General features: G+C 49.0%; 1 protein-coding gene across 4 annotated transcripts; it reads right to left on the bottom strand.

Annotated features, from left to right (window-relative positions):
- Nucleotides 1-8,448: 8,448 nt before the first annotated feature.
- On the bottom strand, nucleotides 8,449-18,620 carry TVP23C (trans-golgi network vesicle protein 23 homolog C). 4 transcript variants are annotated; one of them, XR_012831531.1, is made up of 9 exons: nucleotides 18,598-18,620; nucleotides 17,637-17,719; nucleotides 16,610-16,754; nucleotides 16,022-16,111; nucleotides 14,648-14,779; nucleotides 14,432-14,560; nucleotides 13,303-13,428; nucleotides 11,373-11,514; nucleotides 9,590-9,801 (listed from the first exon to the last, which is right to left on the bottom strand). XR_012831531.1 is itself a non-coding variant. In XM_075719646.1 (7 exons), exons 1-7 carry the CDS (start codon nucleotides 18,607-18,609, stop codon nucleotides 13,396-13,398), a joined length of 624 nt encoding a protein of 207 aa, XP_075575761.1. In that variant the 5' UTR covers nucleotides 18,610-18,620; the 3' UTR covers nucleotides 11,971-13,395. The 4 variants fall into 4 exon arrangements, 2 of the variants coding, with proteins under 2 accessions (XP_075575762.1, XP_075575761.1); XR_012831532.1 differs by lacking the exons at nucleotides 9,590-9,801; nucleotides 11,373-11,514 and adding an exon at nucleotides 11,537-11,555; XM_075719646.1 differs by lacking the exons at nucleotides 9,590-9,801; nucleotides 11,373-11,514 and having other exon boundaries at nucleotides 11,971-13,428.
- Nucleotides 18,621-18,967: the final 347 nt, after the last annotated feature.

Below are 18,967 nucleotides of genomic sequence, written 5' to 3'. Positions count from 1 at the left end.
GTGGAGAACACGTGTGTGTGTGCACGTGTGTGTGTGTGTGCACGCGTGTGAGTGCACCCTGTCACAGGGAGGATGTGTTGGGTGTGGGGTGCATGCCCTGTACCCCAGTGGGGATCCACGCTGTGACGCTTTTTAGGGCCCAGCTGTGCCTCTGTGCATCTGTGTGTGTCCAACACCAGGCACCTGGGCGGTGGGTACTGTGCGGACGCCTGTGCCATCTACTTGGGCTTCCCTGTCCTGGGGTGTTCCGGGCTGTTGCTGTGTCCTTGCATGCCTGAGGGTGTCTATCCATGGGCATCAGGTATTACAGTTGCCACAAAAGCCAGGAGGAGATGAATAAAGTGGCTTTTATCAAGTGCTGCAAGGGTCTGCATGCCGCCGGGAAGCTCCTGCTGTGGGGGGGACAGTAGCACCAGAGCCCTCTTCTCTGGGGTGCCCTCTGCCTGGCCCTCCAAGTCCCAAATTGGCATGTATCCCCTGGACAATGTGTACTCCACCTTCCAAACTTCAGCATCCAAGACAGAGATGCAACCTATTCCCAAAGCATCTTTCCCTGGGAGCTATTATGTACGGAGCAAGCTCCAGGCAGGTGGGTGCGTGCGCAGGGAGGGGAGCGAGCACGGGGCCGAGCCGCTGCTGGAGCAGGGCGGCTGGTCACCGCCGCTGGTGTTTGGCACACCCTGCTTTGGCACGGTGCACGCACAAGACACAAGCAAATCACTGGGCAGCTCTGCCCTCTGCCACCAGCGGGTTTACCCAAGCACTGCCTGCAAAGAGGCTTTTCTGAGCCAGAAAAATCTCCATCTGGACGGGGTGCATGTCCCTCCTGTGCATCGATACATCAAGGGCTTTGCAACCCACCAGGTTAGATGCAGGTGTGTTGTGCTGCTTTGACGTGAAATCTCTCTCTCCTGCTCTCACAGAGGAATACAGTTGGATGCGTTCTGCTTGTGCCTACCCTACGGGACTGCCCTGGGGTGTCAGCTGCCCTGTCCCCAAACCCCATGGAGATCCCAACCCCTGAACACCTTGTTGCAGAGAAAGTGTAGAAAGTTTAATTTCTTCTGCTTACTGCTGCCGGAGTGTCCTGAGCATGGCCAATCTTTTATAAGGACATTCTCAGCAGGAAAAAAAAAGGCAGACTTGGTGTTTTAGAAGCAGAGGACACCCTCCACTTGCAATCCCACTGACTGTTGCGATCCCCAGTACAGCACAAACCCTTTGAGCCGAAGCACTGCTGCAGCACTGGGTTGCTGCACGCTTTCCTCTCTGAGGTCTTTGGTTGGCAAAGGGCCATCAGAAAGCAGGGAAATTTTTATTTCCAAAGAAATCTACCTTCACCTAACCAGATTTGCATAGATCCAGGTGGAGCCAGGCAGCTACAGCCAAACTCCTTGCAGGCTCCTCGCCCGGGTGCTTGCATGGATCAGCCTGTTCCAGCCCATTCCCATTAGTCATTCCCCGCCTGGGCTTTTTTTTTTGCAGAAATATTTGGAGGATGACTGCTCTTCCTACAAATGCCCATATTTGCTTGCAAACTTGGATGCAGATGTAAAATCCTCCCTTAGTCATTTGGACTCTCATTTTTAATGGACTTTTCAACTTGAGTACATTCATTTTAAGATGTCCTTAATACAAAATGATTAAGCAAGGAGGGAGTGATTCATAAGTATACAAGCTTGGTTTGCCTGAAAGCAGAGGCTTGATTTATAGTTCAGCTAGGTGAGTTTTACGCTTGCGACACTTTTAATTTCAAGGGCTCAATAACATGGTGTGTTTGGCTCTGGTATGGGGCTCTGATTTTCCTGTATGAAAGAGTCTCACTCAGTTGAGGGTGAAAAGCAGGATAACTGGCCACTGCACTATTCTGTCCCCAGGGGGAATCAGGCTGCAAGCAGAGCATACCCAATGCTGCTGTGTGTTTTGGGAGAGGCAGTCAGGTGGGACATGCCTGAGCTCTCTAGTTGTCATCTCTTTTAGAGAAAAAGCCCCCCTGATCCTTGTCAAGCTATGAAGTCACCTATTTCCAAGAAGAACAACAACTGTGGGGAAAGACAGTCTGAATTTTTAATGCAGATGCAAACCAATATTGCAAAAAGAAAGTCCTGTGAACTGCAATCCTTGCAGGGCTCCTTCCTCCTATCCAAGTAATCAAGAATCACTTTCTGCTCTGGCCACAAGCCATCTTTACTTCCAGTGTTTGTGGGATGCCCAAGTGCATTGTACAGGGCTGTGGCTGGTGGGCATTACTGCAGTGCCAATAAGCACTGAAAATCTGGGCACAGGACAGCCTTCCTTTAGCTTTGAGAAGGGAATTAATTTTCTTTCTTTTGTCAGTGTTGTCCTATGACCCTTCAGGTTGTCCTGTAGGACATGTCCGTTGAGCTGCAGGTCTCAGCCTCCTCTGCAGTTTCCAATTTGGTGCCTGCAGCAGCTAAAGCAGCTGTAAGTTGGGGGCTGTCCCTGATGGTCATCACCTGGTGGTCAAGGTGCTGGTGAAGAGATGACAATGGGGATCCCAGCACACAGGGATTTTGGATGGAGAAGGTCCCAGGCTCCTCTCCAGCCACCTTAGATCTATACCAGCAAGTGCATCAGCCCAGCCCGGAGATTGCAACTCCGTCCTTGCTCACCCACCACATCTCCTGGGTGGCTCCAGTCCCTTACCCAAGGCTCCACGTAACATCAGTGCAAACACCCAATATTGCTAATGCTCAGCAAGGCCAGCGAGCTGTGGGACAGGCAGCAAGATGCCTGTGGCGCTGTCAAAAATTGGATGGAAAGCTTGCAAAGTCCTCTGTGGCTAATGTAGCGTCATGCCTGCTAAAAAAAGAGACCTTAAACTTGGGGCTGAAGACCAAGAATTCAGGGTTCATTCACCCCAGTTGCTGTAGTGGTGGGAGGAGGAAAGGGTACCGCTGTTTTCATCAGTGCTGGTATCCACAGCCATCCATGTGCAGTGATGGCAACAGGTCACAGGGTAGAGGAAATAATTTCTTGCTACTTTTAAGAAAAATATAAACCCCCAAACCCTACCAGGCCCAACCCCTGCATTACACACACACGTGACATTTGGCCCCCCGCCTGGAGAGAGACCTGAGCGAGCAGCAGTCATGAGACACGCATGGGTCACAGTGTTTGCCACGCTGGTGGAGGATGAGGATGAGGGTGCAGCGGGGCTCTCCATGGATGGGGATGTCAGCCGGGTGAGGCTGCGGTGTGCAAACTGCGGTCCCACCTTGTAAAAATGAAATCCGAGGCCTGGATAACAGGTTGGTTGTTTTGTGGATATCCTAAAACCATGTGAGAGCACTTCAAGGTCTTGTGGGAGCGAGGGTAGGGGAAAGCAGCTAAATGTAATGACAAGTCCTGTTGATATATCTGAAGCCAGAAACTTCGACGTTGCCAAAAATTACATTGGCAATGTTTGTACTTGACGTCCCTCGGTGAGACCACCCAAGTAGAGGGGCTGAACCGTTTGCCTGGAGCACAAGGGATGAAGAGCAACTGCAAAACCAGGTCATGATGGATTTGGGAGTTCATGGCTGGGAACTGTCTGTGGCAAGGGGATATGCAGATCTTATGAGGGGTGGGGATTTGAAAGTGTGGCTCTGTGCTGAAATGTCACTGAGCAGGTGACAGCTATTCCTCACCCACCACAGCCAGACCCAGTGCTGTCAGTGGGAGACTTGGGAAGGACCTGAGGGAGCTGGGTTCTTCCCAAGGACCTTCCCAAGGGCTCCAGGGACCTGGGCTCAGGACCATGCTGCAAAAAGGCATCACAGTCCCATGGTTGTTAGCTGAGGAAAGCCACTGAGCTGGAACAGATGTGCTGGGGAGCAGCATTGCACGCCGCAGCATCGCCGCAGCAGGGGCTGGCACATGGCATCGGCTGGGAGGGGTGAGAGGTGCTGCCCCAGCTCTTCACTACCCCTCATCACCACCCGTTCACAGATCCTGGGATCACCTTCCCCATTCCCACCCATGCAAAGTAAAGCTGAATCCACAACAAAAAAGATGGGGGTTGATCTGTTTTGCTTTCTACTGGACCACGTTAAGTGCACCCACATGACCCTGCTGCACCTTCCTGGTCTGGGGGCTGTGATGTGGCAGCCACTGGTGTCAGGTTATCCTGTCCCCTCTGTCCTATCATCCCAAAATGTCATCATTTGAATGGCAGGGAAAGCATTTAGCTGCTCCTTCAAAGCATCAGCAATAGGTGGTTGAGCCTAGAAGCAGTAGGCAAGATTTTTATTGTGGTGTCCAACAGTTAAACTTGGCAGCTCCCACTAAAACCGATGGTAAAATTCCCTTCTGGTTTCTGAGAGCAAAACTAGGCCAAGACAGTTCAGTTTCGCTAACCTTGGCAGGTGCCAGAGCGCTGAACACTGGTGGACATGGGGCAGCTCTGCCCGGCTTTAGGGGCCCCAGCTCAAATCCTCTCCAAGGTGCTCGCAATTAGGACGATCCCCGGGATCCAGAGCAAAAGGCTGTGCTCCGAGCTAACGAACCAGGAGCAGGGGCTGGCAGGGTTGTCCATCCCTGTGCCCCAAACCCAGTGCATGCCATGGCACTGCTCCAGGGAACGCCCAGCGCACGCCCCAGGGAGGGGTGCTGGACCCACAGGGGTGCAGCGGGGTGCGATGTGCCCCCTGACACACGGGCACCTGCTGCTGGGCGCAGGGCTGAATCGCTTCCTAGGAAGCATTTATTTAAATCAGAGTTTACTCCCCTGAATCGGGACGGTCCCAAGGTCTGTTTGAGGAGACAACTCAGCTGGCTGGTCCCACACACACACCCAGCTGGGAATAAATGTGATTTTTACTTACTTTTTCCAACGCAAGTGGTTGCTCACACCACCCTGTAACATCAGGGCGGTGAAATCATGTTCCCGTTATATCCCCACTCAACAACCCCAGAAAGCTCAGAGGGAGCACTAACGGAAGGAGAGGTGGTTTTAGTTATTGTTTTCCTCTTTATCACCCCTCTGCGAGGCGCAGGAGGATGGGTGGCCACAGCCAGGGGTGACAGCCGGGGAGGTGACACGCTTCCCACCGTGGTCCCACGCTCGCAAGGGATACGCCAGGCTGGCGGTTTGCTCCTGGCGCTTCTCACATCACAGGATTAATCCGCAGAGGCGTTTCCAACAAGCCCTTCCAGAAAACTTTCTTTGCTCCATTTTTTTAAAAATGTTATTTAATTTAAAAAAAAAAAAAAAAAGCATAAGAGCTCCCTCTGCCGCCGTATGGGTTTAGACTGGAGAGGGACGGGCTGCTCTGTGTCACGCAAAGGCTGTCTGGGCTGGAGGGACCCAACGGCAGGGTCAGCCCAGCAGTGCTGCTCCAGATGTTTGCTGATGCTACCCTTAAACACCAGGGCCATGGGGGATTAAGGGGTTTTGCCCAGGGGATCACCGGCCAGGTGCTAACAAAAAGGCTGGTTTAATGTCCCCTAAAGGCCGCCCAGTCTGGTAGCACCCCAGGAGACATTGCACTCTACACCCTGCCAAACACAGAGAGAAAAAACCCACAGGGATGTTACAGATCCTGCGTTTTCCTCCTGTTCTGCTGAGGTTGCTCTTGCAGAAGCTGGGAGCAGTGAGATTTGAGGTCTCCCTCTCGTAGCAGCTGCAGAAGGGCTCTGGGGGATCAACCTGAGCGTGGCTTGTGATGCCTGGTGAAGGCACTGCACCCCAGGTGTCGGTGCCAGATCCCCCAACCTGCAAACCTGTGCTGCTTTCCTGCCCCAGCTACTAGCCAGACCCCACCTACAATGATCTGGTCTCTGAGCTGGGGACAGAGCAGGATCCAAGCAGAGTCCCCATCCCCTCTTGTCTCCAGTCCAGATCCTAATTAAACTAAACTTCTGGGCATGACCCTGAAATTTAAAACATAAGAAATCAAGGGCTCACATACCCAAGAACTGTGCTAGGTTTTTCCCTCATCCAAAGAGATTTTAGGTGAGGTTTCAGGTTGGGACCTCTGCCTGCAGGTGGGTTTGGGCACCTTCAGCCCAGTGGGTTCTCAGATGCCTGGAAGCGGGGTGTGGAAGTTCCCGAGACCAGAGGCAGTTTTGCTGAGCAATTCAAATTCCTTCTGAAACAGGGTCCAGATGTGAGGGAGGGCTCCAACAAAAGCAAACTATAATCCAGCTACTCATTAAATAAGAAACTTTTATGGAGTTTTAAACCTTACAGCAGAGGGGACAGATGACAAGCATGGAAGGTCCCACAGGAGTAGAGGATCTATCTAACGGGGGAGAAGTCATACAAACCGTCAAAAAAGGGCCGGACTCAACATTGGTACACTCAGTAGGAAACTGTGAGTAACTGTCTCAACAACTAAACCCTCCTTTAATCTGGAAACATAACAGTAGGCAAGAGCAAGTGAGTATGTCCTGTGGCAGAAAAGCTAAATGACTCATGTACTCCAGTGGTTACTATGGAGTTGTTTACACATTGCTTTGTGATTGAAAAAAAGAGGAAAAAAAAATCTAAAGAACTTGCCCAAAATGAACTAAATAGGACGAGTTTTGCGCAAGCTGGCAGCATGAAGAGGAATAACTCAGCAGGCCAAGGAGGTCTCCAGGAGGAGTCCAAAGGGCTCAGGGATGAACCCACTGAGCCACTAATCCCCAGACAAACTGACTGCTTCTCCTGCTGCCAGATGGGTGGGAAGTGGCATGTGTGATACTGGGGTTTGGGGGTTTCTTTTAAGGATTCTAGGGGGGAGTATGAGGAACAACAGACCAGAAAATCCAGCTCCTATATTGAGCAAACTGTTTGGACTTCTACAGACTGTGATTCACAGAGATAATGAACAGCTGAAAAGCATCAACATGGCTTTTGCTGAGGGGGCTCCCACCTGGCAAATACTAAAGCTCTTTGAAATGTGTAGCAAGCAGCTGGGGGATGAGACAATCTGGCATTAATAGCCATTAATTGGATATTTACAAATTAATAGTTTGTGAAAAAATCCATAAGAAAGGACCAGCATAAAATAGGAGTTTTCCTACCAGAGAAAAGTCACCAAAGGGGTTCCCTGGGAACACATCATTTCTGTATGAAATTCATTGCCATGGGAGGGTTTGGATACCACTAAGTCCTGAGACAAGTTCATAGCTGTTAGAAATGATGATGCAGACGCAGCCTTTGAGATCCTGCTCCACAGATTGCCAGACTTCAAGCAGGTGCAAGAGTGGCATCATTATTTTATATCACCATTTCCTTAGTGTCAGCATCATCAAGTAGGGTCAGAAACTGGATTTTGAGTTACAGTGACCTTTGGCATGACCCAGAGTGGCCATTGTAATATGAACAAACCCAGCTATTTGAAGTAGATATAGCTCATCTGTGCAGTAGATAATTCAGCAGAACGACATGACCTTAGAGGGCTATAGCTCCATGGACTATACCCTATGGCCCTAAGCTTCCCCACCTAAAATCATCTCTGCTGCTCATTTCTACCTTGCACTACACTACAGTTTGCTTTCTGTGCTTTAAATACTGTCTCCTCCTTTTCCTCTTTAAATATCCCTTAGGAAAGTGAGATGCTTCCCTTCCCAGGCTCCATTACAGGGAAACCCAACCATCCTCCCCACTATCTCCGGGGGTCCAGAAACCTCTGGGATTTAAGCAGTACCCACCGGTTAGGTATTGCAGGCTTGCTCTGGCATGCTGACTGCTGGCCCTTAAAGTGTGCAGAGTTCATTTATAAGGAAGCAGAAAGGAAGCAGGAACACAGAAAAACCCTTCTGCTTTTACCTGTGGATATCAAAACTGCTCATTGGATGCTTCACTATGCTCTGAAAGCCCACAAGAGACTTGTGACACTAACAGAGTCTGCTGTAGGATTGTGTCTTTAGGAAGGTCAAAATGAACCCCTTTTCCATGAATTTGAACTTGGCCAACTCTGTGCACAGTCCCCACAGACCTGCCACAGCAGAGGCTGCTTAACAGCAGCATAAAACATGCCTAGCAGAGACCCTGCTCTTTCATCTCACTAGTGCATCATTAAAATTTGAAACCCCAGGCATGCAGGACTTTGCAACAGAGACACCCAAAGCCCTGGGCTTGCAGGAACCTGCCTCTAAGGAAACCCACCTTATAAAGATTAGTGGAAGCTGTGCCTGGGCTCAAACAGGTGCCTAATTCTGAGTGCAAACGGGGCACCTGGGTGAGGAAGGTGCTGCACAGACCAGGTGCCCGCAGTCACCCCGGGGTTCATTTCATGCTGTGAATGCTGGGCAGTGGGGGGGGCGGGGACTGGCAGCAGTGTCTCTGGGTGCTCCACACCCCAGGGTCACTCCTGTCCTTTGCCATCACCCCTGGGAAGCCACAGCCTGTCTGCTGTAAGAAACACTCTGTCTTGTCTCATGCTGCCCCACTGCCTCTCCAGGCCCAGCTCCTGCCCTGCGATGGACCTGCTTGGCCCTGGCCCAGCCTGGCCACTGTGCAAGGCTTGGTGTGTTTGCATTGGTTTTGCTCCTTGTTACCCATCTGGAGAAATGGGGACAACCCCTGCCAGCCTTTCTGAGTATCATCGGAAAACCATGTGTATCCTTGTGCTGCTTGCCCCAGTAAAGTATTGGGCACAGAGCTGGGATTAGCCCAAAACATGTAAATGCATTAAAAATGGTGTCTCAGCCCCAGGCTTGCTTGCTCATTCTCGCACTGGCTCGCTTTCCTTGCTGGGCATCAAAGCACCCTCCATTCCTTGCAGAGCATTTGAGTCATCCTCAGCCCTGCCGGGATAAGAAACAAAACAAAGATACATGGAAGAGCTAGGAATCCCACATCTCCCCACATCCCAAGTCTTCTCTTGAGGTCCAATTGCTCAACCGCCTCCTTACAAAGGTCCCCTTGGACATGAAGACACAACGTCCTCCTGGACATCTTTACCCAAGCAAAACTTGTGAGCTTGCTGGGACACATCCTGGCAAACAGTAAACCCTATTCTGGAGGATGCAAACTGCTCCTGGCACTGCAGTGTGAGCTAGTGGCTTTTCAGTGGAGACCCTGGATCTTCAGCAAGCTGATCCAGCAGGATCCCAACAGTAGTTTAAGTCTGTCTGGGGATTTCAAACGCCATGTTTAATGCAAACCCCAGCGTCTCTCTGCCGTGTATGGTGGCGAACACAGAACACTCCCGGCCTTTCCTTCCCTCATCAGATGGGCACCAAATTAATTTGGAGGCAGGTTCCACACAAATGAGATGTGAAGAGTCTTTCCACGGCTACTGTTAATCTGTGGAGTGCTCTGCTGCAAGACACTGCAAATACTAGAAGTCTATGTGGGCTCAGAAAGGAATTGATCAAATTAATGGCAGCAAAATCTATCAGGTGACATAGAGGGAGCCACAAACTTGTGGAGGTACAAAAGGTGTTCCTGGAAGCGTGGCTGTGATTTTGCCATTTCCATACAGCCTTTGCAAGGCACACGGAATTAGCTACTGCTCAAGACAAGCCTGGGGTTTGACGGGTTCAGTCTGACCCAGAGAGCCGTTCTTACAGCTTCAAGATACAGCTGGGAGCACACGTACCTGCTGTGAGCCGAGGAAGAGGCTGTCCCCACAGCAGCTGCCCAAAGGCGATGCCTCCCCTGAGAAACAGGAGTGAAATTCAAGCAGCCAAGTGTGGCAGCCTGCGGCTGAGTGGCAGAAACCAGTGCAGCGCGTCCCCAACGTCAGCTGCCCTGAGGCACATGCTGGCACTGGAGAGGATAGGAAGGAACCGCAATTGTGTTCAACACACCCGGTTTGCTTTCGGCACACACAGGCAGATAATGATGGGCCCACGTGTCCTCTGTGGTATAAAAATGCTGCTATCAGTAAAACAGAAATACCACTTCCTTTCTCTCTACCCTTCGCCTGTCTTATCAGGTAGTGGGGAGGGTCTCGGTTTGCCGTGGGTTTGCAGGGTGGAAAGGGACGCCTGCTCCGAAACTGGGGCTGTTTGCATGGAAAGGCAGGAGGGAAGCGAGAAATTCCTTCCTGCCAGGAGCCCTGGAAGCAGCGCTGGGTCCTGGCCAACATCCACCCTCCTCACCCACATCCCCACTCCCTTTGGTCTTCCCAAAGGTCACTCTCCATTAGTCACTGCAGCTTTTTGTTTAGGAAATACCAGCTGGGATGTCCTGTCCCATATGAGCAGGGCTGACCATGGCCTCTGCCAAGCAACCACAATAGACCTTTCCCTGCAGCCCTCCAGGCCCGGCAAGTCTCCAAGAAACCTCTGGAGGAAAAGACAGACAGGCTCCAAGTGCCCGGGGCCAGGTTGCCTGCGTGCACTCAGCATCCCTCCTTTGCCTTTCCTTGTGGTTCTCCCCGGGGGCAGGGGTGTAGCACAGAGGGAAGGGGAGATGCACCCAACAGGGCAAAACTGCCTCTAAAGCTTTTGTGTTTTGAGAATATCTGGATGCATCACGGTAATATGTTAAAGCACGGGGCCAGAAGAAGCATTGCTTCTGCCCTTGAAATCAGGCACCTTCCCTGGGGACTCCAGCACCCAGCTGGCTGCACAGCACCACGGCAGGTGACAAAACAAGGGTGGTCTGTGGCAGCAGCAGGGGACAGGTCCCCGCTGTGGCCAAGGAGCAACGGAGGGGCTCATCCCCAGGACACGTGGGAAGAATGAGGCCTCACGCAAGCCAAAGCGGACAGCAAACGTCCCCCATGGCCTGTTCTGTCCCCAGCTGTGCGAGCAAGCTCCCTGCTGGCCCAAGACACTCCAAGGACTCAAAATGGCTCTGCCTGTAAAATGAGGATGATTTCAAGCCCACCTTTCAGCTGTGGTTGCAACATCCGACACGTACTTTGCTATTTCAGAGCAAACAGTATTTTATTATTATTGCTCTTGGAGTATTTCTGCTTCTGTAAACCCTGAAAGTTCAGCCACCACCCAGGCCTGGAGGTCCTAGGTGGGGCCACCATTACACAGCTAATGCTCAAGAAACTGGCTTAGTGTGGATTCCTGAGGCTTGTCGAAAAAAGCACATTCAGAGAATTTCCCCGTTCTGCAGCAACTCCCACTTCCTGCTTCACAGGAAACCCCAGCAGACAGGGAGTAAAAATCAAACGAGACTCACACACAACTGAAGCAGCGATAAGAAATTTGGTTCCGATCCATGCTGTGGAGAAACGCAATAAAATGCCAGCTTGAAGAAGCCAGAAGACTGAATATTTGCCAAGAAGCTAAAAATAAGCCAAAGAGGGCTATATTTAAAGGCACATACTAATAAATGCCCCTGTCCTTGATTAAATAAACTGCAACTTCCAGAAAAGCACTCTCTATTTTCCAGCAGTTTGGGGGGAGCTCTGGCAAGCAGGAGAATAAACATTAAGTCCAAAACTTTCAACACATTTTAAAACAACTACCTCGTGGCTGGAGCTGTGCCAGAGTCAGTGCCGTCCCTCCAACACCAGCAGCAAACTGGGGGCTTGTTGGACTGGAGCAGAAAGGATTTCCATTCCATCACCCTGTACAGGCCAGATGCTGCAGTTGCGCGTCCCCGTGTGGCTGCAGAAGCACCTTTACTTCAGTGATTGACTTCATTTTGCCTGTTTACATTCATTCCTTAGAAATAAATCATCCCTTCCACGTAAATGGGGATTAGAAGTTCCCACTACGTGGCAGCACGAGCATTTACGGTAGCACACTGCCACCTGCCCAGAGCAAGCCAGGGACCTGGGCAGAGGGGCCCTCCAAGTGCCCTCAGAAGGAGTATCTTAGCCACTCCAGCTGAGCCTTACAGAGTGACAATTACTTCTGCTCTGCATGATAACAACTCCAGCACCCTTACAAAGAAAGTGTTTGCACAGGGAAAACTGTCCAAGACCCCCTGGGTGAAAGGAAGCGTGCCAGAGCTCACTGAACAGCACTGTTGAACTTGACAAGTAACCCCTGTTAAAACTACATTACAAGAATACAGTGTATAAACAGAGCTCAGCCATGAATCATAGAAGGGCTATCTGGTCTGGTTAAACAAAGCATTATTTTAATTTCAAGATTTTATAAATACATATTTACAAAAGGAAGGTATCAATCCAAAGAGTTAAACAAATGTACAGCTCCCAAGTATTGCTACAGTACAGGGAGAGAAATCATGTTAATACAATCCCACAATTTACAAATACCCATTATGCAAAGAGAAACCACATTCTTAATTTAAAATACCTCATCCAAAGTTTACAATATCCACTGCTGCGAAAGCACAATCTGCCTTGAACAGAATTACGTGACAAGAAGGAACTGACCCCTTTCATACAGCTTTTCACACAAAACACACCACTTCCTGCCATCTAAGTGAACACTGCCAGCCAACATTTCACGATCCTACAAAAGGCTTTTTTTCCAGCCCTCAGACCCCTTGGGGAGCACGGCTTAAGGACAGCATACTGCATGGATTCAAGAAACATAAACCCCTGTCAGTCCCGTTCCCTGCGACCCTGTGCTGAGGGGCTGGTGAGGAAACTGCAAACCGCATCACCCTACACCCTCCTGGCCAGAGAAGACGACCTGTGGCACCAAACGCATGCTACTGCGCGGCGCCGACATGACGCCAGATGGCATCACTTTAACAGCATTAGTCAGACAATGACCGCTCTCAGATTCACTCTGTCTCTGAAATTGTGCCTGCAACCTTCCTTGTAAACTCATTTTACTCTCGCTATGCTCTCCATACAGACACAGGCCTACAGGTAGAAGAGGGACTTCCCATAAATCCAGGGGTTTAAGATGTTACTGAGACCTCCAAGAATGCTTCAGATAAATAAAAGACCAGAGCTGCTCAGAAGTCACTTTCTGCAGTTTCCACGAGACTTCAATAATCGTCCCACTAAGCCAACAGCAACATTTCCTTTAGATGCCCTTCACTGCAACCACCTCAGCACCATTCAAATCACAGAATGAGAGAAATGCGGAGCCAAAAGTGTGCTATCTAAACTTCATAACAGAAGCAGCAATGACCTCCAAGAACAACACGCAGCAACGTCCACAACTGAAACTATTTGAGGCACCAACTACTGGAGGAGCTGGGGGAGTTCTTGGATAACAGAAGGCTCGGCTTGTGCATTGTTTTTCCAAAGAAGGATGTCCAGCAATTTTCTCTTAATTCATCCAGTAGTTCTAAACCTGTATGAGAGCCACCTAGGATATTTCTTAATTTAAAGTTTAAGCAAATTAATTCTAGTTAATCAAACTAAATAAAGAACTTAAAAACCAACTGCTAGTGGAAAATTGAATATAAGTTGCTAGGAGTGTTAACCTGAAGTCTTGCACAATTTATTTACTTCTTTTAATTCACACCTCATGTATGCAGCTCCCAAATCTCATGGTCAGAGCAATATTCTCTGTTGTTCATTACTGTGAATCCAGTCTGGCTTGAGGCTTCCACCATACTCAGGATGCAGTTTGGTCCTCTTTAGCCACAGTCTGCAGAAGGCAAGAAAGAAAAAAAAGAAAAGGAGTACAGGAGAACTATGTGACTCACTGCCATAATTCTGGGGCAAGACATTCACTTCTGCCAGAGACTGAGACTGGTCTGGGCCTTTGGTTAAGCACTGCAGTGGTAAAAGCATTCAGAAGCAAATCAAGCTACAGAAGAGGACAATCCTAGCACAGATTGCCAAGAAAGGTTTATCAATGTTTGAGCTTCTGATCACACTAATGACAGCAATGACTAATTCCAGCAAACATTTCTGAACCTGTGGCAGCCAAACCACCTGTCCCCAGAGTCATCTGCATAATACAGCCAGCCACAGTCAGGAAACCCGGTAAAAGCAGAAGTTGAATGACAGCCTAGAAGTGGAACAGGGGACTGTTGTGCATACTGCTGCAGGGACCTGTGGAAGGAAGAAAACCCAGCACTGGGGCAGAAAAGGACCTGTTGAGAAGAGCTGGTTGGAAGTGAGAAAGAATGTAACAGGCAGCGGCACCCCTTTCAGCTAAGAGCTACACATGCTGCAGCTGTGCATTGAAGCATGAGGACGAATGCAACATCCCTCCAGATGCATGGGTTTGTGGCTAGCACAACCTGAAGAGGAAGGAGTGCAATGAAAGGAGTAATTTAGCAATGCATTATCCAAGAGCAGCGGAGTTTATCAAAAGCTATTTCATTCTGTGACCACTTTCACTGAGTTCCTTATTTCCAATATACCAGCCATATCCCAGTAACTTCTATGGCACTTGTCCATGGCACCAGCAAATAATACAAGCTCACGAGACACTGCAAATGGAGCTTGATGCCAATAATTAGCAAGTTACTCTGACTTAACTAAGGGGGCTCAAATTCACAAGGAAGTAAGGTGTGAAGGGTCCCACTGTGGAACTCTAAACAACAACTTTTTCGTTCTTTCCTTTCATACCTAGGCAGGAGGAAAGTTCATGGACAGAAAGAAATATGACCGGAGGGTTTCCAAAACCCTGGAAATCTTACCTGCCGCAAGAACTGCTTTCCAAGATAGTTGGTCGCCATGCTCGTCAAGTTCTTTCTACTGCCAACTTTACACCTGATATAACCATAAAGGTTGGCTCCCTGAAGCACCACTCCCATCACAACCACTGCCTAAGTCACAGGAAAATAAAGTCACTAATTTGCAATGCCTTACTTGCAATGTGCAAGATCAATTACTGAATGAAGGAGTCAGCTCACCAGCCATTTCACTTTGAAAGAAAAGAGAGCGCTGAAAGCAAATATCACCCAGATCATAGGACAGGTAATTAGACCTAACCAGAAAATTCGGGACTCTGCTTCTGATGAGGTTTTACTCCCTTGCGCTGATACCTAGAAACAGAAAGGAAATGGAGATTAACAGGCTGCTCCATTGTATAGATCACATTGTCATTACAAACAGTCCAGAATCTACAAGCCCCTTGTTTTTTGCCTCCACACAACAGTACTGGGTACTTTCAAGATCAATTTCTACATCACATAAAGATCTTTCTGCAACAGAAGATGTTTCAATTTAGGGACCCTTTTGTCAATTTTCTGTCAGAAACAGTGGAGGCAGCAGCATCAAATCCTCTTGGAATGCTTTTGGGGCTAAAATGTTAAGTTTGGGAAACATGACATTTACTGTGTGGTTCAGTTACAAAGCTTAGAAACAGCCAAATGGGTAATGTTTTCTACCCAAAAATCACTGCACAGACAACCAGAATTACACTAATCCTAGCAATGGCAGAACTAAATATTGATACTCTTGGGCATCGAAGTAGGATAATTTTTTCTTTACACACACAAAGGTCTGATTCACAATCACTTTGTCCTATAATAGCTGAAAAATCTGGACTGGGTTAACAACTTATGGGTAAATTTACAGCATCACCAGCAGTTCAGCTACCTTCCCCCTGCCCTCCCCACGCAGTATGTTCTAGCTTTTCTAAACTAGCATGGTTTTGAGAAACAATGTGCCTGTAGTGAGTGCACAAACTCAGCTGAAGAAGGTTTAGGTTCAAGTCCCCACACCACCGCAGACCTCCCATGAGATCTAGGAAATAACCTTTATCTCACCCCAGATCTGCATGCTGTTAGCTCCATACAGAGAGAGATAAGAGGGAGGGATCAAAAGGGTAAATACGTGACATGTTGTGAGGTGCCTGACAGATGGGATACGAGAGAGATAGCAGTAGCCATCATGAACACAAAGTCAAAGCAATAACCATGACAAATGCTATACTTTTCTTCCTACTTCCAATAGTTTTCTATAGGAGATAAAGCTACGTCAGCTGTTCCAAGTTCACACCAGGAAACTTGTAGCTTACTGATGTGACATGGGAACCTTTACTGCGTTTTATGTGGAACTTTTAGGTTACTTACATTAAGCCAGATCAATACATCATGAGAATTTTTAAATAATTCAACAATCAAAAAGTTCATTCAGCAGCCTACATGAAACAAGCCCGTGGTTACAGATCTGTGGCTGGAAGTAAACATCTACATCATGCAATTTACCATCACAAGCATAACCACCAACTAATAGGGGTTTCATAAAACAGAAACAATTAAAAGAAAAAAAAAAAAATTTACCTTCCTGGCTTCAAATACCCAGTGACTTCTACCGTCATCATCCACCTGGTTCCACCAGCGAAGGCCAACCATCAATCGCCCTGTGACATTCTGAAATAGAAGAAAAGCAATGAGCTTTGTATCTTCTGCTAAAAGAAACCATTTGCCAAAGTTCAGCTGTTTGGGTTGCTATTTTCAACAGTGCTCATTTGCCTCACATTTGGGAAAACAAGATTACATGGCTCTTATGTCCACAAGAATCTATGTTCTGATGTGTCCAGTACAATAACAAATTACTGTAATAATGAAAAGCGAGGCATATTTCTGGTGATTCAAAAGTGATCTGATAACAAAGCCTGTGCTACCTTAAAAGAAAGTCTAATACAGGTTCTCCATTTGATTTTCAAAAAGAAGTCATGTACACAGAGACTTAGGAGTTATTATTTCATTAACACTTTGCAATACATCACAGTACTTGAGGGTATCTTGGGTATCATTTTGTTGGAAAGGCACAAAGAAGTTACTTTTTTTTGTGACATGAATATCACTCTCTTCAATTATTCTTATATAGTAAGACAAAAATAAGAAAAAACGTTAAGAGGAACTTACCTTTACAGCCCAAAAGTCACATGACAACAGGAGGATAATTGTCACCATGCAGGCAATAAAGCTGCTAGTTAAGAGCTCACAGAGCAGATAGACAACTATTGCACTGACTCGGAAGAATAAGTGGAAAAATGATGCCACTGGATGCCTGGAATGAAGTACAGTACAGTCACAGCTCTTTCAGACAAGACTGAAGCAACTTCAGAGAAATGACATTGCCAAGGCGATCTCCCACTAACTCACAGGATAACGATCAGCATCGTAACACAAACCCAGTGCAACAACTGCTGAAAATATGGGAAATAAACTAACTAGAAGCTCATCATAAGGAAGACACATTCTACGTGCAGCGATATCCCACATGCAGACAGAATTTGGGGTGGAAGGGGACAAGGACTTTTACCTCGTGTTCAATGTAAAGCAATTTTTATGGGGTAAATTTAAAAATGTTGACAGAGGAAATACCTCTGAAGGAAAGATGACATTTCTCAACACAGCAGACTTGCCCTTCTTTCTGATTTCTGCAGTTTCCAGGTCAGAAACGTGCAGTGCAGAGCCAGGGTCGCCACAGCACCTGTGTATGGACGCTGCTCTGCGGCAGGAGTTTGGGCAGAAGAAGGAAGGAGGCGGCTGAACCAACTACGCCAGGACATAGCAGGCAGCAGGGCAGCACCAAACACACTTGAGAACAAAGACTGGGGAAGAGATAACGGACTAGCCCAGAACTAGCACTCAACACAGTGAGAACCTCCCATTACACAGAGTCATTGCAGCAGTGTGGACCCCTTACATACAGAAAGACAAACACACATTAAACGTGAGGGCACCTAGAGGCATAAGGGCACAGATCTACAAATTCCAGCTGAGCTTCTCAAACTGGCACTCTCAGTTTTCTAGAAGTCACTCTCCATTACCTCTAACCAAATAAAGAAAGTATTTGCCATTGCATATTTTGATGTAATATGGCAGTCCTTCCTTCCTCAGGCTTCTGCCCAGAACTCATCTAGAAACTCTCTCTATGGCCACTGACCTTATTTTTGACTTTTTTGATCTCCTGGATACATCATCATCTGCATCAAAGAGAGATACATCCTCAATGTCATCGTTGCTGTCCTAAAGCAGGGAACAGATGCAACGTTACATCAGAAAAAAGAATCTGTTTTCAACTTCAAGCAGGGACAGTTTTGGTTACCCAGAATGTTATAGATGACCTTTAAAGGTCCCTTCCAACCCAAAATATTCTATGATTTTACGATGGCACCTTAAGATCAAAATTAATTTGGGAAGAACATGAAGATTTAATCACATACAAAAGAAAAAAATGCAGTAATTGGATTCTGTTCTATATTTTGATTTGTGAGACTTAAATAAACTCACAGTATGAACCCAAGGCTCCTTTATGCACCCAGTTAACTACACAGCCTACTCTAGGGCCCTTTATTCTGCATTCCTCTTGGAGAACTTACTCCCTTGTACAAAAGCTATCCCTATGTCAGGCAACAGGTTCACATCCTCCTGCATTTTGGTGAATATACCGGTGACGGATTCAGAATTGGTTATTTCTACAGACAGGGCACATCCCTGTTGCAGACCCTACAGAAACGTGACACCAACGGCACCAGAGCTGCCCAGGGTTCTCAACCAGAAACCCCTTTCCGTGAGCCCAACGCTGCCTCAAGGGCTTCCAGCCGGCGCGCCGACGAGCAGCGCGACGGAACATCAAGCTGCTCCGGCCCCCGGGTTTTTGACGGATCCGGGCTCGATTCCGAGGGGGTTCTGCGGTGTTCCAGGTCCCCTGGCAACGCAGCCCCGGAGGCTACAGGCCCCTGGCAGCAGAAAGCGCCCATCAGCTCGCACCCCCGTCACCGGGCGCTGCCGCAGCGGTCGCGGGGTGGGGGTCGCGGTCCCGGTCGCGGTCCCCTGGTCGCGGCCCCCCGGCCCCGGTCCCCGGCCCGGCGGTCCCCGGCCCCGGGCCCCGGGCCCCGCCTCACCTGCCGTAGCATGGTCGGAGCCCCTCACTTCCGCCTGCCGCGCCGCGTCACCGCCGCCGCGGGCCAATCCCGGCACGCCCCGCCCGGCCCCGCCCCCTCGCCGCGCGTGCGCGCTGGGGGAGGGAGCGCGAGACGTGGCCGCGGCGCTCCCCCCGCCCCGCAGCGGTGACGTCGCGGGGGCGGCGCGGCCGGGGGGAGCCCGGGGGCGCTCCGGGGGCGCTCCGTGGCGCGGGGGCGCGCAGTATCCAGGCTGGATGCCGGGCCGAGTTCGTCAGGGGCAGAGCTTTAAGAGGAGGAGCGGCTTCTGCGAAGCCTCGCCTTTCCTCATCCGTAGCATCCCTGAAAAACACACATCGAGGGGCGGGCTCCC

Source organism: Pelecanus crispus, chromosome 12 (genome assembly GCF_030463565.1).
Source record: "Pelecanus crispus isolate bPelCri1 chromosome 12, bPelCri1.pri, whole genome shotgun sequence".
Lineage (NCBI taxonomy): Eukaryota > Metazoa > Chordata > Aves > Pelecaniformes > Pelecanidae > Pelecanus > Pelecanus crispus.
Note: the sequence above shows the minus strand (reverse complement) of the source record. Positions and strands in the feature narration are given on the sequence as shown.

Bases quoted from the DNA above. Each gene is read 5' to 3' on its own strand.
- TVP23C (XM_075719646.1), bottom strand. The intron at 16,755-17,636 runs GTCAGTGGCCAT...ACTTCATTCCAG, and splicing joins TCAAAAAAGTCAAAAATAAG to GCATCCAGTGGCATCATTTT. The intron at 14,780-16,021 runs GTAAATTTTTTT...TTCTGTTTCTAG, and splicing joins GGGTATTTGAAGCCAGGAAG to GTATCAGCGCAAGGGAGTAA.